Consider the following 20,678-nt stretch of genomic DNA (forward strand, 5'->3'; position numbering starts at 1 on the left):
ATGCGACTGTCGCGTCTCCTTGCGATCTTTAGTCAAAGCGCGGATGCGACCGTTGCGCGCAGTGTTCAAACCCAAAAATTAGAACCATAAAAGTAAAACAAGATCTCCGTGGCTTTCGCTTTATTCCTTTTGAGGTATGGATGAAGTTCGTTAATAGTAATTGCTACTATAGAGATAAATCTTTTTAAATTATCTTCCAATATAAATTTCAATACTGAAAACTTAATAACTTTGATTCAACTTTTTGCCTGCAATAAGGTTAAAAAGAAAATTTATTACTTTTTATAACTAACAACAATATAGCTACAACTTAGTATTTTTACCTTGATATTTTATCAATAACATATTCTGTATAATATATTATTTGGTCTTATGTTTCATAGTACAATGATAACATATTGAATAGAAAGTTTAAATAGTATTAATTATTATAAATTGAGCATAAATTTTGTTGAAGAAACATGTAATATTGTTGGTTTGTATCATGTGCATATTATATATGTATTCATCCCAGTTTATTAATTAACAGCATCTAATGTACACACATTCTAATGTTTTAATATGGAAGACCAAAGTAATTTGTGCCCAGATAATATGTTTTGACTTAAACAAAATGTGAACATTCTTTTTTTTCCAAATTTTCGTTATATATCACAAATGTGTAGAATATTGACATAAAATTTCATTTCTTCTTTCAATTTATTATTTTATAATATATATATATCTATTTGTATAATGTATTTTATATATATATTTTTTTTTATTAAAATCTATCTCAACTTCAGATCACTTTCAGTTCATCATACAATTCATTCATTCAACTTTTACAGTTTTTACATTTGTGATAATACGTTTTAATGATAAATCGTAGAATCATGGACATGTAATATGTAAATATTATTTTTTTATATGTTTATATACGATAAAAAAAAATATAAAAAGTTATTATTTTTATTCTATTAACTTCTGCATAATTTGATGTTCTGCAGAAAGGTCACCATTTCAATCACTTATATTCTTTGTCTTCGATGTTTATTTCAACTACAACGATTGAAAATTTTTGAGGACGGACTGTTCTCACAATAATTTATCACTTATTTTTCATGATCATTGTTCGTCTCGTCACTCTACCACAGAATAAACCAATAATGAAAATGATACCAATCATTGTTAGCGCGACTATCATAAAGTATCGTCTTGCAGGAGATCGGTTTACAGTTGAATAAAGTTCTTGTATTGAATTTGGTGCAATTAACTGGAAATAAATTTATCCATATAAATCATACTATACTTAGAATATATAATTATAATGCTAAAGCATATTACCTTGGCTGCATTTCTAAACATTTCAATTCTTGTGGTTAACATTTTATAGCAATCAGGTTGTAAAGATTTGTTACTATCTTCCAACACATTTTGCAGACACATGATATCTAAAAAGGAAGAATACTTTGATTTACATGGTTATAAATTATTAACAGATCCATTAATAAATATTTAACGCACGTCTTCCTGCGCCTTGAGGAACATCACTGCAGTATTTACTGACATCCACAGCACAGGCTTTTTGTAATAAAGGATCCACATTGATATCTGCTCTTGTTTGCTCTATTAAATCAGCAATTTCAAGACGACATTCTTCTTTCATATCTCTATTACCAGCATTAAATTCCATTTTCAAACATTCTTCTACAGCTCCAGGATCATTTTCATCTGCTCTACAAATTGTTTCAATCTGTTCCGAACAAATAATGAATATTAACATAAATATATAGGGTGTTCAGCTACAGATCCTTTGAAGGGGTGGTAGCTGGAAAAATTCTGAACAACTCTTCTCTTTACCAAAATGCTCATTAAGGCTTAGTTTTTGAATAATTAATGAAAAACACCGAGCAATCAGAGCGTGCATAGTGCGCAGACTCGGCGACGGGAGTGTCAGCTACGAACCGAGCGCGACGCGGCGCCGAATAATTTGTTCGCGGTCACGGTCGAGTTCGGTTCTCCCGTATGCTATGTGCGCTCTAATTGGTAGGTGTTTTTCATTAATAACTCATAAAGTAGGTCTTAACGAATATTTTGGTAAAGGAAAAAGTTGTTCAAAATCATCCCGCGTATCATCTCTTTCAAGGATGCCCACCTGTAGCCGAATACAAGGTATTTAGGAAAATTTTTTACTATTTAAAAATTGTTTTAAAAGTGATACCTCATGCGCACACATTGTAGCTAGTAATGGATTTAAATGATAGTTTAGAGCTGCTTCTCTAAGTATATTAGTCATCTGATGTTCACATTTTATAGTGAGTTTTGACTCCCGGAATTTAATTTTTAAACACCTTATTACTTTTCCTTCCAATTCTTTATCGGTAGGTTGATTCAATAAAACCTAAAAATAAATATATATTCAAAACATATTTAGAAATGCAGTGAAAATTCTGTACGTTTTTTTTTTTGACTTACCTCTTTACAATGCTTATTAATATCATAAGAACATGCTGCTTGTAATGCACTATTAAATCTATAGTCTGTATTTTGTTCAATCATTCTTCGAATAACGATATTTTTACATTTCTCATCAAATGTTGGATCATCCTTATATTTTTTTAAACAATCTAATGCTTGTGAACGACTAACGTCATGGCAAAATTGTCTTACCATAACTCTACAAGTATTTAACAAAGCAAAATCACTTGAACTGTCCTGAAATTCTTGTTTTCTTACTTTAAATAGCTGCTTATGACACGCATCTGACAATTTTGATTTATGTGCTGCTAAGCATTCAAGAATCTAAAATAATTATAATTTTTACTAATACCTATATAAAAATTGAGGGAACGTTCGGCATACGAAGTATGTATATGCAATACCTGTGAATTTCCTGGTTCAACATTAAAACAGTACTGTTTAATATCAGCTGTACATTGTGATTGTAAGATGGGGTCAAACTGAATATTTTCTCTTTGTTGATAAAGCTGTGCTCTCAGCTGTTGTCTACATTCTTTTGGTATACGATGCTGAGTATCTTTCATTATATCTTCTTGTACTATCGCGCTCAAACACACTATTACATCTGCTTTAGTTTTAGATCTAAATAGTACATGCATGTATATAAACTGTTTATACTAAATATCTTGCACCATGAATATATTACATTACATTAAAAAACTTACTTTGGGCACCATCTCTTGACAGAAGGTCTACAGGCTTCTTTAAATTTATATGTGAAGTGATAGTTTTTTAACGATATTAGTTGAAAATGTTCCACTGCCGCTTTACATTTGTAATCAGACCGCACATCTAGATCATTTTTGTGTTCTATTAAACACTCCATCATATCACCTTCATCTTTGCCATATTTTAATACTTCCTGTTAATTTTTTTTATATTATGAACAAATGCAGATATTTTTATTAGGAATATTATATAATATTTAAATAAATTTATATTGAAAACTGTATTGACCTCGCAATGACGTTCCATGATATGTTGACACGTGGCCGAAATGATAGGATTTAATTCAACACGTTCGGCTTGTTCTTCTGTAAAATTGCCGACTGCTAGTTTGCAATTTTTGTTCAAACTACGAATTAAGCAAACGAATTAAAAATATAAAGAGCAAAATAAGTGCAAATACATGAAGTGTGCGGATCGCAGAAATGATTACCGATCTAAATTGTCCTGAAGGCACAGTATTTCTTCTCCTTTTGCTGTTTTGTCGTAACAAAATGATGCTAATTCATTAAGACATACTTCTTCAATCTCCGGTTGCAAATCAACATTTACTGCTCTTTGTCTCATAACACGTCTGATTTCTTCAAGACATTCTGTTCTTAACTAAAATAATTAAAAAATAAATGGTTGTTTGCAACGGATATGTTTGGGTTGTTTAAGGTAGAAATATTATAAATGTTTACAGTCATATTTTTCTGAGGATGATATGCATGCCTATATAAACATGGTAAAACAAGAGGTCCTCGTTCTGGATCCATTTGTTTTCCATCAGTTGCCCATGCATTTCTCGCATGACATAATCGTGTTGCGTCGAATTTACATGCTCTGTACAATTGAGGGTCCAATTTAAAATCTCTAGCTACAAAATACTGTATTTGCACTAATGCAGTTTCACAAGCTTCTGTCATTCTGTCTGTACCAAGCTGATCCATTAAACAAGATATAACTGTGGCATCACCTCCGCGTACCTACATTTCAATTGAATTACATATAAACCTCGGTTATTTTTTTTTTTTTCATTTTACAATTAATTGGTTCTTACATCTCTGCAAGCTAAATTAACAACTGGTTGACATTGTTCTCGTAAAACAGGATCAATTCTCCAATCTTCTCCTGCATCAGCCTCCATAATTAGTTCTTCTAACTGTTAATATAGAACAAGTATTGAACATCTATGCTTTGAACATTGAATTAATATCTATATTATATTTATGATTACTATTATGTACATAGATATTTCATTACCGCTCTTTGACATCTGCTGGATACTCTAGATTTTTTTTTCTTGGGTCTAGTGTGTTCCATTAAGCAATGAATTGTTGCACCACCAATTTCAAGACTGTTACAGAATGTTGTTATATCATTGGCACATCCATCAACTATTTCAGGTGATAGTCTATAATCTTCCATTAAAAGTTTTCTGTGATCAAACATTTCAGCCTGACAATCTCTATCAATTTTACTGCCATTTTTGGCTGCTGATTCCAAACAAAGTAAAATTTGTGCAAGTCTTATATTTTTATCTTCAAACACAGACCTTCTACAATGATTAATTTTAATATCATCTTTGCAAGCTTTCACTAATCCTTTACTAACTCTATAATCAGATGCTATTAATTTTCCTCTCCTTGTGAGCTGTTCTTGACACATGGTTGTCATAGATCTATCTGTTTTATGTTGCATTAAACATTTATACACTTGACCGCTACCTGGTCTAATGCCTGGACAAAATTTGGCTCTATCTTCTTCGCAAGCTAAATATAGCTGTCTGTCTAAATTGATATTTTCAGCTTGTATTTCAGATACATGAAGTATATGTCTTTTACATTGAAGCTGAAGTTCATTAACATGTTCTTGCAAGCAAGCCAATATTTGTCCTTGGGATATGTCTCTGTACGGTTGTACTTGATCACATTTGAATTTTCTAATATCATTTGCACAGTCTGAAGAAAATGGTGTTATAATTCTGAAATCACTAAATGCTATCCATTCTAATCGTTGAATATATGCAATACATTGTGGATTTTTTACTTTTTCTCTCTGATCAATTAAGCAAGATAAATATGCCCCATGTTTGTCACCAGAAGCAGAACAGTCTAACGAATCTAACTCTTTGCCGCAAGTCTTTTTAGCTAGACGTTCTATGTTTAAATTATTGGTAATATTTAAGATATAATCCCAAATTGCTTGACGGCATTCATCATCAATGCCAGACACTTCATTTGGCTGTAAAACAAAATAAATTATAAGTTAATTTGTTTTAAATGGTACTTCCTCATTATTTGATATCAGTTTCATTAAACATAAGCGATTGCAAGTTATACCTTAAGGTTCTGAATACATTCTAGTAGCATTAATTCATCACTATTTCCACCTATATGATTACAGAGACCGTATAAATTTTTTCGACACTTAATATTCATAGACCTTAATAAACTGTCTTCGGGTAAATTGTCTATAATTGCTCTCTTAACCCTAACGGAATTGTCAACAGAATTGCTGAATACCCAGCTAATTCGTGGTACAATTTCACCATTGTTAGTTGATACATCGTTAAAATATGTTTTCGATAAATGAGTACAATTTAAAACAGATATATGTATAAAAATTACAAAAAGAGTGCTTTTTAAACTTGTCCTATACTCCATCCTCGCAAAGTAGGATTGTTCCTTCCATTAAAATTTATTTTCTACTGAACTCATTACGTCCTTATTGCGTTTTTAATAAATGTTTTTCCTTACTGTTTTTTCAGTTGGAATTATTTACTTTGCAATGTCAACGTCACAAATAACAGGGAACATGTGTATAATCGCTTAAAACCGAACTTTGCGCGGAGAGATTGCTCTATATATACACGTATTACCTATTCCTATATATATACAACATGATTTTCAAATAACATTATAAGGGTTGATTTATAAATGAACAATAACGAAATTATTTATAAAATATTAATAATATGCAATAATTTGCAAAATAATAGAGCAAATTAAAGAGTAGGAGTGAATTTCAGATTATCTTATACTCGTATAGCATTTACTGATGTTTATATACGACTACAAATTAAATTCATCTATGGTAAGAAGGAATAATTAAAAAGTATTTGTGTGCTGAGAAAAAAATAAAATTATTATTTCGTGAAATTTATCTCTTGGTGAAGATGCCCCTTATCATGGGAGCAGTCGTAATGTTGGCCAGCCTGATAATTGGGTTGTATTTCTATCCCGTCGTCTGCATTAAAGAGCAAGTGACAGCTCGAGCTATATTGTTGACATTCGTATGAAAATTACTCTGCCGCGTCGTACTTAAAAAAAGGAAAATAATTTTTTAAAGGATTAACTATAAAATATAAGTGAACAATTTGTTTAATTTAAGCCATTTGATTAAACAATTTTTTATGAATTGTGTATACTAAAAGAAAGCTACGGATTAAAGGATAATCGGTATTTGAGGAAGTATAATTACATAGAGTTAAATAGATTTTAAACGTTTAGAGATTATGCTTAAATGTTGTCTATAAATCGTTTGGCTGTTGCATATCGATTAGTATCGTTTAATAGTTCTAACAATGACTGCTTACTGGAAAACTCTGTTCAACCACCGTCGTAAATGTTGTTCTCGTCAGTAAGTGTATCCTCACCTCACCGTGAACGATAAAGTGCGTGTGTAAAAGTAAATCAATCCGTATGGTATTACGCGCAGTACCCACGGCGTCATTTTCTAAAGAAAAATAATAGTTTCTGAATTAACATTTCATTCTTATAACGATCTTGGTACGACGATAAAAATCGACGTAGAAAGTAAGTTTCCATTAATCTTCTATTCGATTATTATTTATCTTACAAATATAGTTTCAACAGTTAACTTTTTTAATGTTAATGATCGGTTTTTTAATTCTGCATTTCTACATACAGTCTAATAAATTTGTACTTCTTTATTTTATTTAGTAATCAAAAGTAACGCGTAGAAGATGTTCGACTTAAATATCAAATAAAAGTCATTCCACCCGATAATAAACACGTGATACCCCTTTATAATGACTACTTTACATCCATTTATTATTTTCTCCGAAACAACTGTTTTTTCTTTCATCGACATAATTCCTATTTTAAAGAACGTATCAAAGTGACAGGTGAAATATATATTAACTATCCTAACATTTTTAGGTTTCATTTATAGTGTTGCTCTAAGGTGCTCCTAGTGCTCACGTAAAAAGTAAGCTCTAACTATTGTTACGAATTGAAATCTTTCGTGACGACTGGTTCAAGTGTATGGAAGAATCAATCATTGTTCAGTGAGTGCGATAACGAGAGCGGCAACGGTGATCGATTAGAATTAGTGAAATCGTAAGTGAAGTGGTCAAACAGATAAAGAGAAAGAAGTTTCGGCATGACCTGTGGCGGTGGTGAGATCTCGTTAGAAATATCGGGCGGGGAGGAGGAGGTATGGAAGCTGAAGCTGGTCGACAGTCTCACCATCAGGGGCTGCAGCTTACCCTGCCATCCCCGGGAATCCCCGGATTGGACGTCGTGAGAGCCTTGCATCAGGTTTGAATTAAATATTAACTTTCAAACGATGAACTGCTTAGACAACGATTTAAATTTAATTTTCAAGTTATTTTTTATTTTCATTTCCTAACTTTTAGACAATTCCTCTAGAACAAATATTTAAATTGTACATGGCACGAACTCACATTTATCATAATCTTATGCGTATTATTAACATTAACACTTTGACGATCGGTGTTCGCGTATTCGTGAATTTAATTATACATTTTTAATTTGATATTTCATTTATTGCATCGTGAAATAAGAATTTCAAATTGTTATTTTTCTCTTTTAGGATAAAATTGAAAAGAGTGATTGGTTGGATGAAATGTATTGAAAGAATACGCGTGATTGGTTGGTTAGGCGACAGTGTGCGGGGAAGGAGAGCAGGTGATTTTATACATCCTTCAACCATCGATTTCATATACATCGATGCTATTCATTCTTCTTCGTACTCTCTACCCTCGTGATCCCTTGACCTTAAATGGTTCATGATACTACTTTCTTTTGAGCAAATTCAAGGTCGATCGAATTAAGGAGTATATGTTATTATTAAACAAATTTAACGATGCAACATCGATGCGGTACTTCAAGAATATTAATATTGTAAATATTAAAAAAAAAATTCAGCCCGCTTTCTGATCTTCTTCGAAATTAATTTTTTCAATATCTAAAAGCAGTTATTTTATATAGCAATTATCTTACACTTTTGCAAATGTTTACCATGTACGTTTAATCTACAATTAAGCTTTCGCTTAAATTCCCATTCCACCAGGTGATGTATAGTAAATCTATCGTATAAATTGCTGGTTTATCTCGAAACAGTGTTATTAACTTTGTAATCACGGATATTACAGGCGATTTCCAGATTTATGACACGAATATTCCGTTTGAATAATCGAAGAGGACGAGACAGGACACTTATCCTCGTAATTACAAAAAGACAAGAGAGTATCGGCTGTTTAGAGACTTTCGCAACTCTTCAGATGAAATTAATAGCGGGAACGTTCGATATTTGTACAGAGAGAATGTGCGAGAGAAAATCAAGAACAGATTACATATGTTTAGCGAATCAAATTAAAGAGATAATTGATTACCTGCTAAATTTTTTCTAAATAAACGTTATGCGATACTTGTTCATTATTTCAATTAATCTGATACAATATTGTTCTTCGATTCTTTGGAATATTTTTATAAATAATTATATGGTTTCTCAGACTGTGATATCACTGCGTTCCGCACTGGATTCCTCACGGGAAGAGCTTCGCCGTCTTAAGGAAAGTGTCGGTGATTTTTCTGGCGAAAGCTACGTTGACGTCGTGGAGAGGCTCGCTCTCGAGAATCACGTCCTTAGGCGAAAGATCCTAAGCAGGAATAGTGAGTTTTCCACTGATGCTGCCACAAGCCCGCCAGCCCAATCTCGTCTTTTTCCACTTGCAGTAGAGGATACTAAAGAGTGAGTCTTGAACTCGTCTCTGTCAGCAATTAAGAGTTCGTTTGTTCGCTTCACTTTTCTTTGTGACGTTCCGACTCTCCTTTACCACCAGTATATGCATCCTCACAAAGAAAAATCCATTTATATTTTAGATTAAACTCAATAACAAATTAAATGCAGCGAATGCTAGGTCCTTCAGAGCTTAAAATAATTTTGTATTTGTTTCACTTTTACTAATATTATTCTCATTGATATCAGTCAAACATGAAATATAAAGATAATTCAGTAACTATTGAAGTGGTATTAGTAGTGTACCGCTAAATAGAGAAGCTTCGTGGCGTTAGCGTTAATTAAAAGGAACGCATCCCGTTCTTGATGCACCTATTAATAACTACGTGTAACGTGCACACGCGGTTGCATTCTCGTTGCCATTCTCACCCTGTAAACCGTATCAGTCTGTCAGAGCAAGCAGGCGTATTCATGGACGCGTCCAGGGACAAAGTCGTCGCGGAAGACGTGTCAGAGGCGTCTAAGCTGATCATCGGAGCACGGGTTACCAGCAGCAGTAACAACGACGACGAGAACATTGATTCGGTTGAGAAAACATCGAAAAGCGACGAAGGATCCATGGATCAGAAGTGCGCAATGTCTAAAGACACAACTGCTCTTAAAACATTGACACGAATACCTGGTGGCAGTTTGGTCGATGTTGCGGATAGCAGTATCCTTAACGAGCTCGCCTCGACCTCGGGTAATAGACAGTGCAAAGACGTTGAAGAGGAAGAAGCTCGCGGTGATCATCTGGATATACCGGACAAGGATTTGGAGGATCTGAGTCTGAAGTCTGTTTCCGATGGTGACAATTCGGTGTTCAGTGATAATCCTGATGGTCAGCTGCAGCAGCAACGACAATCCACCGATCAACCAAAGCCTAACGATCAGTCTGAGAACGAGTCTGAAGAGCTTGACGATATAGAGCTGATATTCACCACTGATGACACTTGTCGCGACCTTGGTCTTCAAGAGGATCTCGTCTCCATAACGGAGGCTGAATCCTGGCCACAGCCTGCGACTACCGGTCAACCGGTCATGTTGAAATACACGAAATCAGCTGAAGGTGAAACTTTGGTTTGCAATGGCGAGAAAACAAGCTCGGTTGAGGAGGCAGTCTCTTCTCAGAGTTCAAGCATCGATCGCGAGGAAAGCGTTGATAGATTCGACGAGAGTTCTAGCTCTAGATTGAACAAAATGTGGTCGCAATGTTCGGTACTGGTTGAAACTGACATCAGTAAGTGTGGAGTTGTCGAAGAGTCGGACCATGCCACCAGACACGCTGTCAGAAGGAACACTTTGGCCGCGCCACCCACCGCCTACAGGTAATGGCCACCTTTTTAGTGTTGCACGATAGCGTATCGATTTCTTTCACTCGCTTCTGATGCACTCAGCTTTTATATTTTAAAAAGAACGTTTTTATTTTATTTTTCAGCATCTATATGGCTAATAGATGTTAATTAAATTGATTAATTCCCAGAGATTGAAAGTATATTATTTTGAAGATAGTACTTTCTATTATAAATAAAATAATATACAAAAAAGGTAAAATGATTTGAAGAGGAAATATAATGATCTAACAAGGAAAGTTTGCTTGAACAGTTCTGGAGATTTTTACATAGCATAGAGCCCTTCATTCCGCAATGAAAGGCTCTCACGCCAATATATGCATGTATTCACTGAAAGTACTTTAATTAGCTGCTGAGTACTTAACAGCTATAAAACGTTTTCACTTACCTCTTTTTTTAACATCCTACAACTCGCCAGATGCGAAACTCCCTGATATGCATAAACATAAAATGAAATAATAGTTTAATTAAGTTCCCTGTAGATTAATAAGTGTAGGCGTGTGTATAATTTAATTACGTTGTAAATTGTTGGAGGCGTTCTGTTCATTTACATGCTTTATTCTCTGTTACATTCTATGACTTTATAATTGAAATTAATATTGAAATGAGATAAATTTCATTCAAAATTATCGCAATATTATCATGAATTTGAGGGATTCATGAATTTGTTGATAAATTAGATCAGACTGGTAGGTCACTGTTCATGGTCTGGTCTCTAATTGCATTCAGGGGCCAATGGTGAGCCGTTAATTACTCAAAGTTCTACGTAATTTCATAGGGAATGCCATTACTGCAAGTTTAACGTATACTAGCTTTTAGCACGCAAACGACCGCACTGATGGAGGTGTTAAGCAAATCATCTGTTTCGTATTATCTTAGGATTATTAAATATACGATTGTTGATATTTTCAGACCGATAATTCATCGAGAAGCTTTGGCTGGCGGTCGTCGAAAGAGCTCAGCTCCATTGAGACCGGTGATGGACAGAATTAGCGGTGCAAGACGGGAATCCGGTGCTCAAACAGACATTTCCGCGCTTCCGGCTCATTGGAGGTCCGAGAGTTATCTTGCGCACAAAGTGGCTCATACATTCACCACGTTACCCAGTAAATTTGCTCTGCCAACCGGTGTACCAGGAAGACTCAGGTTGTCCGATAAGACCCGGGAAGCTAGGAGAGTGATGCTGTCGGACATCAGTTTCACCAGCATGGTGCCAGAATTGTCCAGAAGCGCTGATCATCTTTGTCACGATCCACACGCACAGGTAGAATCAGAATCATTGGATTTAGAAAAATTAATGGAACTTTCGGTACTTTTTTAAAATTATAATATAAAGTTGTTCACATTTTATTGTAAATCAAAACAATGTCCGTATAAAGCGTATAGACAATGTAGACAGTAAACTAGCTGGAAACCTTTTAAATGACCTCCCATTACGCAAAAGACAATTAGAGCGTCCATAGGAGTCTGTTTCTGAAACGTATAACTTCACTTTTATTCGTGTGTGTGCATATGCATGTCCACGGAAATGGTTCATTCGTGTGGGAGAAGGTCGGACGACTGGCGTTAATGCGATTCACTTTGGTGTTCGTCGTAATTCTACGGTCTCTTCGTCAACTCGGATGACTAATTGCCGCCTTCGTTTCGTTTCTTTGCTATACTACCGGTTCTCCGCGCCTGTTATGTCTGCAAATGCGTGCGTTCGATTCCGATAATGTATCATTTTCCTGCAACGTTTATATTAATCATCCTGTTATTCCGTTCAATGATAGGAAGTTGCGATGCCAACACGATGATACGCGCTGATTTTTATGAAATGTTAGTATCATATGGAATATGTACTATGTTAACGAGTCTAACTATAGAAGTTGTACAAGAATTTCTAATTGAAATAAACATTCAACATTTATTTTTATTATTACTTTTATTTCAGACTTGTTTCAGTACACGAGGTTGCGGTCTCCGAACCCCAGACGTTCATCGCCGCGAGTCCCTAGGATCCCCAGCTGGATTTTGGCCTCGTTGCAATCCTGGTACAGGACTTCCGAGTCCTTGCGATTGCCGTCTTTCCACAGACTTCTATTCGTCGAGATATCGTGGCTCTTTGACTTCGATTCCATCACCAGGATTGGAAGTAGTCGGAGGTCCATCGCGAAGACACTCTTGGAGGGCAACAGCGGCATCCTTTGATACCTGGAGGGTACCAGTAGCTACTTCTACACCGAGACCAACTTGGTCCTCGATGCCATCTTCACCTACGCATGTGCATCCACCTGCCACCACCTCGAAGACTTCCAAGAGCGTTCCCAAGAGAACCCGATCAAAGGTCACTTTCCAAGGTATAATTCTTTCGCTGGATAAATCAAACACTGGAATAGAAATGCGATAGATGTCGGTCTCATGGTAATTTAAGGAACTACGTTGATTACGATTAATTGAATTACAAATCCGATCGTTTTAAATTAACATGTGGTGCAACCTTGTATCGAATGGAGTCGTATTATAGATTCAGGTTTCTGTAACCTTAGAGGATACAGCGAGTAATTCAATCGTAAATGATATACCTTACTTATTGTCATTGTGTTTCGGTTTAACGAAGGGTATTCTTTAATTAAATTTGTTAATTTACGTTGAGGAATGGTGTAGATTTATAAAATTAATTATTTAAGATTTCATTTTTTTTTTCTGTTTAATTTAGTCGAGGACACGTTTTGTTTCCAGATTGCCCAATGACACGTGGTAGCTTGCCGAATTTACGGTCGGATTTGGCGACCGGTGAAAACAGCGGCGATTCGACCGAATCGTTGATAGACGAGGCTGAGGATTATTTGCGACGAAGCATCGATTCAATGTTGACGATCTCCAGCAGTGGCGTTAGTTCGGACTATTGGAATAAACAGACGGCTAGGAGGAGACGCACCCGACGTTATTCCGAGCCTGATCTTATTCGCGACTGGCACCCGCCACAGGATGCTAGACCGTACCTGCCAAAGGTAATTATCTAGGCAAAGATCATAATAGTTCAGTCGTATATCCAACACTTAACTTAATTGACAAGTACAATAACTAGAAGTCTCTTATTTCATTTTAAACGAGCGGTTGTTTATGTACTCCGACTATTATTTTCGCAGATACCGAGGGATCTCAAGCCGGATCATCTGGTGAAGGTTATATCGCCGGAAGGCAAAGTTCTGCAAGGTCGAGTCAGATACGTGGGACCTGTACCAGGTCGCGAGGAGACTCATGTAGGCGTTGAGTTGCCACATCTGAACGGCTCCTCTGATGGCACTTTTCATGGCAGAAGATTCTTCGATTGGTGAGTTTCTTTTTTATTTATATTTCATTCCTTTGAATCAAGAAATGGTCTCATAACTTATAGCATGTAAAGAGCACTGCTGGCAATGTATCAAGTATCCTTCCTTGGTAAATTTTAATGTTACGTATAAGCCTTTCTTCATGCGTAAAGCGAACCGACTTCCATGAAACAAGCCTGGTTGCTTCACTGGAACAATAACCAGGCCTTTTATCGAACGAGCGTTGCTCTCGTTTTCGCAGTTAGCAGTTCTCATTAACAGTCTAGCTTTGTTGCAATTCTGCATTGTTACCGCAGTGAAAATAATGTTAACGATATAGCGATAGAATCTTGAAAATAGAACGATATTAACACTTACGATTGATGCACTTGCTTCAAATATCACGGTAAATATTTACTTTTCTGACAAAACGACTTGTCGGGATATCCTCAAAGAGTTCTTTTAATTAAATCACCGTTATACAAACGGAGCGAGAGCCTTTTCTAAATCAAAGCTGTATTACTATTTAATTTCGTAATTGCAACGTGTTTTCAAAGTAACAAGCCGACTTGTACGAACTGCGTGACAAAAGCAATTCTGTTCGTGATAAACTCTTCGACATTACACACACGCTTGCATATGCGCACCTGTGAAAAGCGTAAAGGCAATTCAGTGTAGGGCCAATTTTAGAAAACAATACAGAGCTAGCCCTTAATTTTTGTTGAATAACATTCTTTAAATTGTTCGCTGTAAAAATGCATAAAAGTTGAAGGATTAGGAAATAATTATTTCCACGAGCATACCGACCTATTTTCATAATTACATTTTCGCATGATGCTTCAAGAAAAATGTTAAAATATTTAGCATAAGATATTATACATATTATCTATTATCGAATACTGGCAATTAAGGCAGAACACTTAATTGATTGAATGTACTTCATCAACGAGACACTCAATCATGCAAAACACGCTATAGAATATTTTAAATTCCAAATATTTCACGAAAGACAGGAAGAATTCCGTATCTTCTGCAAAGACTTGTGTAATCGTTTACTCCTTTCATCGCACTATTTTTTGAAATATTCCATTGGAAACAAGACACGCTTCAATCGCGTGACTCTTTCTCGTTTCTGAAGATGTATTGGGTGATAAAAATTCAAGTACACCTTCTTAAAGTTGAAGTACAAGGAAAATGCAAATGACTTATTGGCTCGTGCAGTCAGTTCTCTCGTTACAACCGATTGATTTTCATTTCTCTGGAAAATATAAAACTTCCTACCGAGCTAATTCTTTCTGTTCGGTATTTTCTGTTTCAGCGACCCTGATCGCGCAATTTTCGTACCGTTCAAGAAGGTGATCCTCGCCTGGTGCACCACTTGACCCGAACCACCAAGAAACCTGACAACTCCTCGAATTCTACTGTCTCAGTACACCATGTGAATTGAAACGGTGACACGTACATTATACGCGATCTCTTGGAAGATTTCAATGGGTACGTGACATTTCTTTACCACCTTAACGAGCCAGGAAACAGCACTCAACACCGAAGAGGGGGTAAGTTCTTCTGCAGAAACAGACGTTTCTAAAATACCAGAAAAAGAGGATATGTTCTTTATTGTTCTTAAATGAAAAACTATATCATTTAATTATTATTAATTCACAGTTTCTTCTATTGATCTTTCTTAAGTTCACTTTGAAACAGTGCTCGTTTATAAATTCTAATTAATTAGAAAATTGTAAAAGAATATATCGTAGAACGTACCTCTAGGAATCTAGTTGATCTCTGCAAAAGATGTCCACCTGAAAAATGGGTAATCAGTATTATTATTGCTCGAGCGGATGTTGTATCGCTCGAATAAATGCACAAAATCATATCGATGGATCTCTGTTGGTTGACAAATTTAAAGAGCGAGTGAAGAGAAGATTTCATGAAACTAGACGTAGAATAACGATCGCAATGAAGGATTCGCTATTGTCAATTAATCGTCTTTTCCTTTTGTGATACATTGCAAAAAGACTACAAGCTTATGCGGAACTATTTTTGTAACATTCTTCAGGCTGTAAGAAGAAAAACACGCTGCAAGCGTTCTTTTAATTGTAGTAGTAGTATACTGGAGAGTCTTTAGTGTTCGACTTAACAATGCTGAAAATATATATTTTTTGATAGAGTTTGAAGTAGACAGATTTCAGTGAAGAGAATTTTTTATATTTATTATATTTTTGTTTATTTTTGTCATGTTTACAAAGGTAGTTTTTTGGAAGAACGTATTTTTTACAATTTTAAACATTTGAGATATTCAATTATATTTGATAGTCTATTTTCTGCACTGAATTAATAACGTGTTCTGCCTATTTTTAGAAAAGTTTTTCATGGTTTTTATATCAGGATCATCGTACAAATTAGATTCAGATTTTATTTATTTTTCTTACATTTTTACATTTAAATCAGATATAATAAGCGCTCATAACATAGCACATTTTGAATATTTTTTATATGAATTATTAATTAAAATTTTGTCTAGAAATGCATAAAAGGATAATATTTTTTCAGAAAAGATATAGAAAGCAACCAATTAAATGTGATTTAAAATATAAACTATATCAAAGTTCCTTCTGACGATATCAGTTAAAAAGCACTCGAGGAACATCGTCGTGTCTCTCCTTAAAGTTCAGTTTACTAGTTAAACAAAGTTTCTCGTGAAACGATATTGTATCAGCCTTCGATTCGCTGTATAGAACAGAATCGTCTCGTTGTCTATAGCATGCATTACAATCAGATTCTGTCACGGTGAACGTGTTACTGAAAGCGACAATATCGATTCCCTCGTTGCGACTCTAGCTACGAAGTGTCACCTCCTGATAACGCTTCGTCAGTGATAAAACGAGTATCGAAACTCGTAGAAATTTACACGCGTCCTAAGATCTAATAAAACTTTATTTATTTAAAACTTTTGGGAAATAAGTGAAGAATGACGGAATGACAAATATTTGGTAGGAAGATCGTTAATTGAAGCTGAGAGCCTTATAACGATCGACAAAACGTGTTGTTCTATAACGCCCTTCGGCTTACAGGTTTGTCATCTTATGATGGCACACGTACTAATGGCGTTAACTGAACTTACTGAACTGTGTAACGAGATAAATGGAGTTCTATTATAATAGAATTAACGCGTGTACATTATCGTCAGACAGAATTAAAAGGATTTAAGAGGCTATAAGGACATTATGTACAATTCGAGCTGTGTATACGTTACTCGCTGTGGAAAGAACATACATATTTAAACGCGTGTCTGTATTCGTGTCTGTATCTCTTTGTGCAACATAACTTCTTAACGGCATGATAAGCGTGTTGCAGTACAGTTTTAAGAATCCACGCTGTAAGTTAACTAAACAGAGTTCTAGTTGTTAGGGTTAAATCCAAGCGTCTTCGTCTTCTTAAAAGAGGTCAAACGGCGTCTAATACCATGTGTCGTTCGCTCGTCGATGAATAAATTGTTATATCGAGAACCCGGGGTATGGATGTCGAGGTTGATTTGCAAACATTTTCTGTAAATCTAACCGGGATAATTGATGATGAAGAATAGATAAAAACACGATGGAGTTTTGATCGCTAGAGCTGGATTGTTGATTATTGGAATCTCGTAAGAATTATTTTAATTTCGTATGAAAGATGGATTTTAGTAAACTCGAGGTAGGATATATTTTCCACAAATTTCGCTCGCACCCTTGATCGATCTGGAAGCTCGGAAAACGAAAAGTTATTTTTATATCGCGACGGTTTGCTCGCTTAGCATATGCGATTCATTGCATATGCATAGAAAGTATGGAGAAACTTCTGAGCCTGTCATAATTTGAGGTAATAACCGCGGTAGAATCAAGGACGAACGTCGCCTGTAATCTACCATTAGCGTCTCGATTCCCAGGAAATGCAAGTTACTCAACTGGAATTGCATTTATGTACTATGAGAGAGAGAGAGAGAGAAAAAAGGAGAGTCACGTTTATCGTAGAATGATTGGTGCGTGAAACGACGAAAATCACTAGTTGGTGCGAAAGATCATCGACGTTGAGATTGCTTCTTAAGCATAGTGTCTAGTACCTGCATCTTTATCCCGCGTTAAATCCCGAAATCTGGACAGCTTAATTAATGATTTTTTATCCTGAACTCCGTTTTTCGATTTAAGTATGTACTTGACAAAATAAAAATTACAAAAATTAAATAAATAGATTTATTATGTTTTCAATGTGTTCCATATATCGGGATTTAAGCGTATCGTTTAAACTCTGCGTTAATTTTAAATCGCAATTATATTGCTGTTCGCTTACAGCCGATAGGTGTAGATCGTTGCAGTTCACAAAGTTAACGATGTTACGATTTTATAGAAGTAATAAGAATAATTTTCTACTCGTATCATTTTCCATTGATTATTACGATAGGTATTAATAATACGCAAAATCGGTTCCACGCTTTTAGCTAATCTTAGCAAACGGTTGTACCTGGATCACGTTCGTTTTTTGTGGGTCGAATTCGTTTAGGTACGTGTGTCTAGAAATAAGTGTAATCAGATGTGTCAATAGCAAAAAGAATGAAAACTATAACATGTTTCATAAACTTTTTAATTTTTATCAAAGCAGCAAAGCTGAAGAATTAAACTTAAATACAGAAAAGATTAGAATGTATAAATTTGTGGGAACGATCATGATATGGTGTAGCTTTATCATTTGGCATTATTATCTACGAAGCAAAGAGCCGTGCAATTAATTCCGTTCAATCTTTTTTATTCTCCCAACAGCTGCCACGGTTTCTAACGTCGGCCAACAACTTCGTGGATATACAATACTTATCTCGCGTGACTACGGGTAAATTTAGTTAGGATATACGAAACGATACCATCTACCAGGACGTAATATCTTTTGTTCGAAAAGAGGATCGAAATGTCTGAAAAGTTGAAAAATTACATATATTCTATTGAAAATTTCTGTATTACCTAAGCGACTTTTTAATCTGATCCCACGACACACCTAATACGTTTATGCTGATTGCTGCGAGAGGAACACACGTGCCTCGGTGCCGTATTTAATGCCATTTAAGTACAACAGTAACATGTTCGACCATCGTACGCTTATAGCTCTTGTTATATTATACATTCAGTACAATGCATTACGCTCGCAATTGTGCTTCGGATACTTCTTTATCCTCGTTCCCAAGTTTCTGGTCGATCCAGAAATAAATATCACGATATGCTGCAAAAATGGCTATGCAATATCCTTCAATTTTCATTATTAAACGGACCAATCTTAATTTATTGTATTTTTATCCATGGTTATCGGATGATTTCTTAAGGGCATTCACTTTCATTTCTACAAATTCGTACAAATGGACCAATGTTTCGACTGCGTTGCATATTTTCCATAACAATCTATAGGATAGATTCTCCATTTTTATCGTATTTTCAGATGCATTTTTCTTTTCAGCGAGCGATTATTAAATGGAAGTGCGGTTTGACGTGTTGAATGTCGTTGAGAGATAAAATATTAATTTGAAAGCTTAAATTTAACGCGGGCTATCGTCGGCTTTTAATATTAAAAATATAGGGGAATGTTCAGAAGCATTTTCTCTTCGGCATTCAACGTATCGAATGGAAAAGGAAGTGATTTCGTAGATGAAATATAAAAACGTTTCTATGCCACGATACGTTTACGTAACGCCATGATCAGCGACAAACATATTTTTTTTTTTTCGCGCGAAACGATTTACCTGAACGCCGTAAGAAATATTCCTGAAGCTGAAGAAGTAATGAATGTTTCAACGATCGTCAATGTATAAATCTGTTGTGGCTATGATTGTATTTGCACGGAGGACTTATAGCGCGGAACAGGATACGAGTAATTATCTGAAAGAATGAGCATCGAAACGATCATATTTTACCGAAGATATTTCCTGTTTTTGTAATTTAGGTTTCTGTGGTTTTCCGTGTTATACATTCATAGCTCAATTCTGATCTTTGTAAGCTCGACCTGTTCGATAAAAGAGGAGTTATCTATCGTTTGCTATATTTTAGATCCCAAAGAATCATTCACGCTGTTCAAGAGACAAGTTGCAAGAAAATTTACAGACAATATTTTTCAATCTCTTCAGTTCCTAAAATATAATACTTTCTATCATAGAAAGACAGCGATATACGCTAAATCGATTTCGTTAATTAGAACATACCATTCCGATCAATCAATCGTTAATGACGGAGAATGATTGTTGCGTGTTTCGTGAATTTCGTGAAAATTTGCGTTAAACGAGCGTGAAAAGAACGAGGAAACCGAAAGGAAGAGCGTGACGAGAATAATAACGAGCGTTCCAATCGATCCTATCGTTTCTCACCGTTTGTTGCCGGCTCGAGATGGCTCAGATATTGAAGGTACTTAAAGGATTCGTGATTCGTGAAAATCGTTGGCTCGTTAAATTTAATTCCGCCATGGATAGGAATGATGCTCGCCTCGACGAGATTGTTATCGTTGTACCTAAAATTATAGATATTAACTTAAAAAAACAAACAAAAAAAAAACAGAGACACAAAGACACTGTCGTTCTCTCGCTATTTATTGTATTGTAACGATGGGTATGATATACCGGAAAAATAAAACTATTATTACTCTGAATACCTATTATACGCTCGGTTCCTTCTTTTCTGTATTTTGTTACGAAAGCAGACAAGAACCGGATGTGGAGCGGATTTTGGCATATCCGATTCACTGTGGATTTATTTGTTGTATTGAATTG

At 35.2% G+C, this 20,678-nt stretch overlaps 2 protein-coding genes across 9 annotated transcripts; one reads left to right on the forward strand and one right to left on the reverse strand.

Annotated features, from left to right (window-relative positions):
* Positions 1-46: 46 nt before the first annotated feature.
* Positions 47-20,557, forward strand: LOC114879026. Of its 8 annotated transcripts, none has more exons than XM_029193542.2 (9): positions 47-134; positions 7,395-7,775; positions 8,993-9,231; positions 9,666-10,586; positions 11,523-11,874; positions 12,544-12,949; positions 13,332-13,603; positions 13,742-13,926; positions 15,222-20,557. In XM_029193542.2, the coding sequence occupies exons 2-9, from the start codon at positions 7,674-7,676 to the stop codon at positions 15,283-15,285; spliced, it is 2,541 nt and encodes an 846-aa protein (XP_029049375.1). In that variant the 5' UTR covers positions 47-134; positions 7,395-7,673; the 3' UTR covers positions 15,286-20,557. The 8 variants fall into 8 exon arrangements, 7 of the variants coding, with proteins under 7 accessions (XP_029049375.1, XP_029049347.1, XP_029049330.1 ...); XM_029193514.2 differs by lacking the exon at positions 47-134 and adding an exon at positions 2,035-2,154; XR_003789846.2 differs by lacking the exon at positions 47-134 and having other exon boundaries at positions 6,208-7,775; positions 15,222-15,459; positions 18,697-20,557.
* On the reverse strand, positions 497-6,062 carry LOC114879018 (Golgi apparatus protein 1). The gene is made up of 13 exons (XM_029193486.2): positions 5,553-6,062; positions 4,474-5,454; positions 4,271-4,372; positions 3,912-4,196; positions 3,662-3,831; positions 3,460-3,577; positions 3,168-3,364; positions 2,865-3,084; positions 2,458-2,784; positions 2,204-2,383; positions 1,507-1,735; positions 1,327-1,433; positions 497-1,255 (listed from the first exon to the last, which is right to left on the reverse strand). The coding sequence occupies exons 1-13, from the start codon at positions 5,874-5,876 to the stop codon at positions 1,091-1,093; spliced, it is 3,405 nt and encodes a 1,134-aa protein (XP_029049319.2). The 5' UTR covers positions 5,877-6,062; the 3' UTR covers positions 497-1,090.
* Positions 20,558-20,678: the final 121 nt, after the last annotated feature.

This window comes from Osmia bicornis, chromosome 2 (genome assembly GCF_907164935.1).
Source record: "Osmia bicornis bicornis chromosome 2, iOsmBic2.1, whole genome shotgun sequence".
Lineage (NCBI taxonomy): Eukaryota > Metazoa > Arthropoda > Insecta > Hymenoptera > Megachilidae > Osmia > Osmia bicornis.

Bases quoted from the DNA above. Each gene is read 5' to 3' on its own strand.
- LOC114879018 (XM_029193486.2), bottom strand. From the start codon at position 5,876: ATGGAGTATAGGACAAGTTTAAAAAGCACTCTTTTTGTAATTTTTATA. The intron at 4,197-4,270 runs GTAAGAACCAAT...ATTGAAATGTAG, and splicing joins TTAATTTAGCTTGCAGAGAT to GTACGCGGAGGTGATGCCAC. The intron at 1,736-2,203 runs GTATCACTTTTA...TGTTCGGAACAG, and splicing joins CTACAATGTGTGCGCATGAG to ATTGAAACAATTTGTAGAGC.
- LOC114879026 (XM_029193542.2), top strand. From the start codon at position 7,674: ATGGAAGCTGAAGCTGGTCGACAGTCTCACCATCAGGGGCTGCAGCTT. The intron at 12,950-13,331 runs GTATAATTCTTT...TTTTGTTTCCAG, and splicing joins ATCAAAGGTCACTTTCCAAG to ATTGCCCAATGACACGTGGT. The intron at 13,927-15,221 runs GTGAGTTTCTTT...TTTCTGTTTCAG, and splicing joins GGCAGAAGATTCTTCGATTG to CGACCCTGATCGCGCAATTT.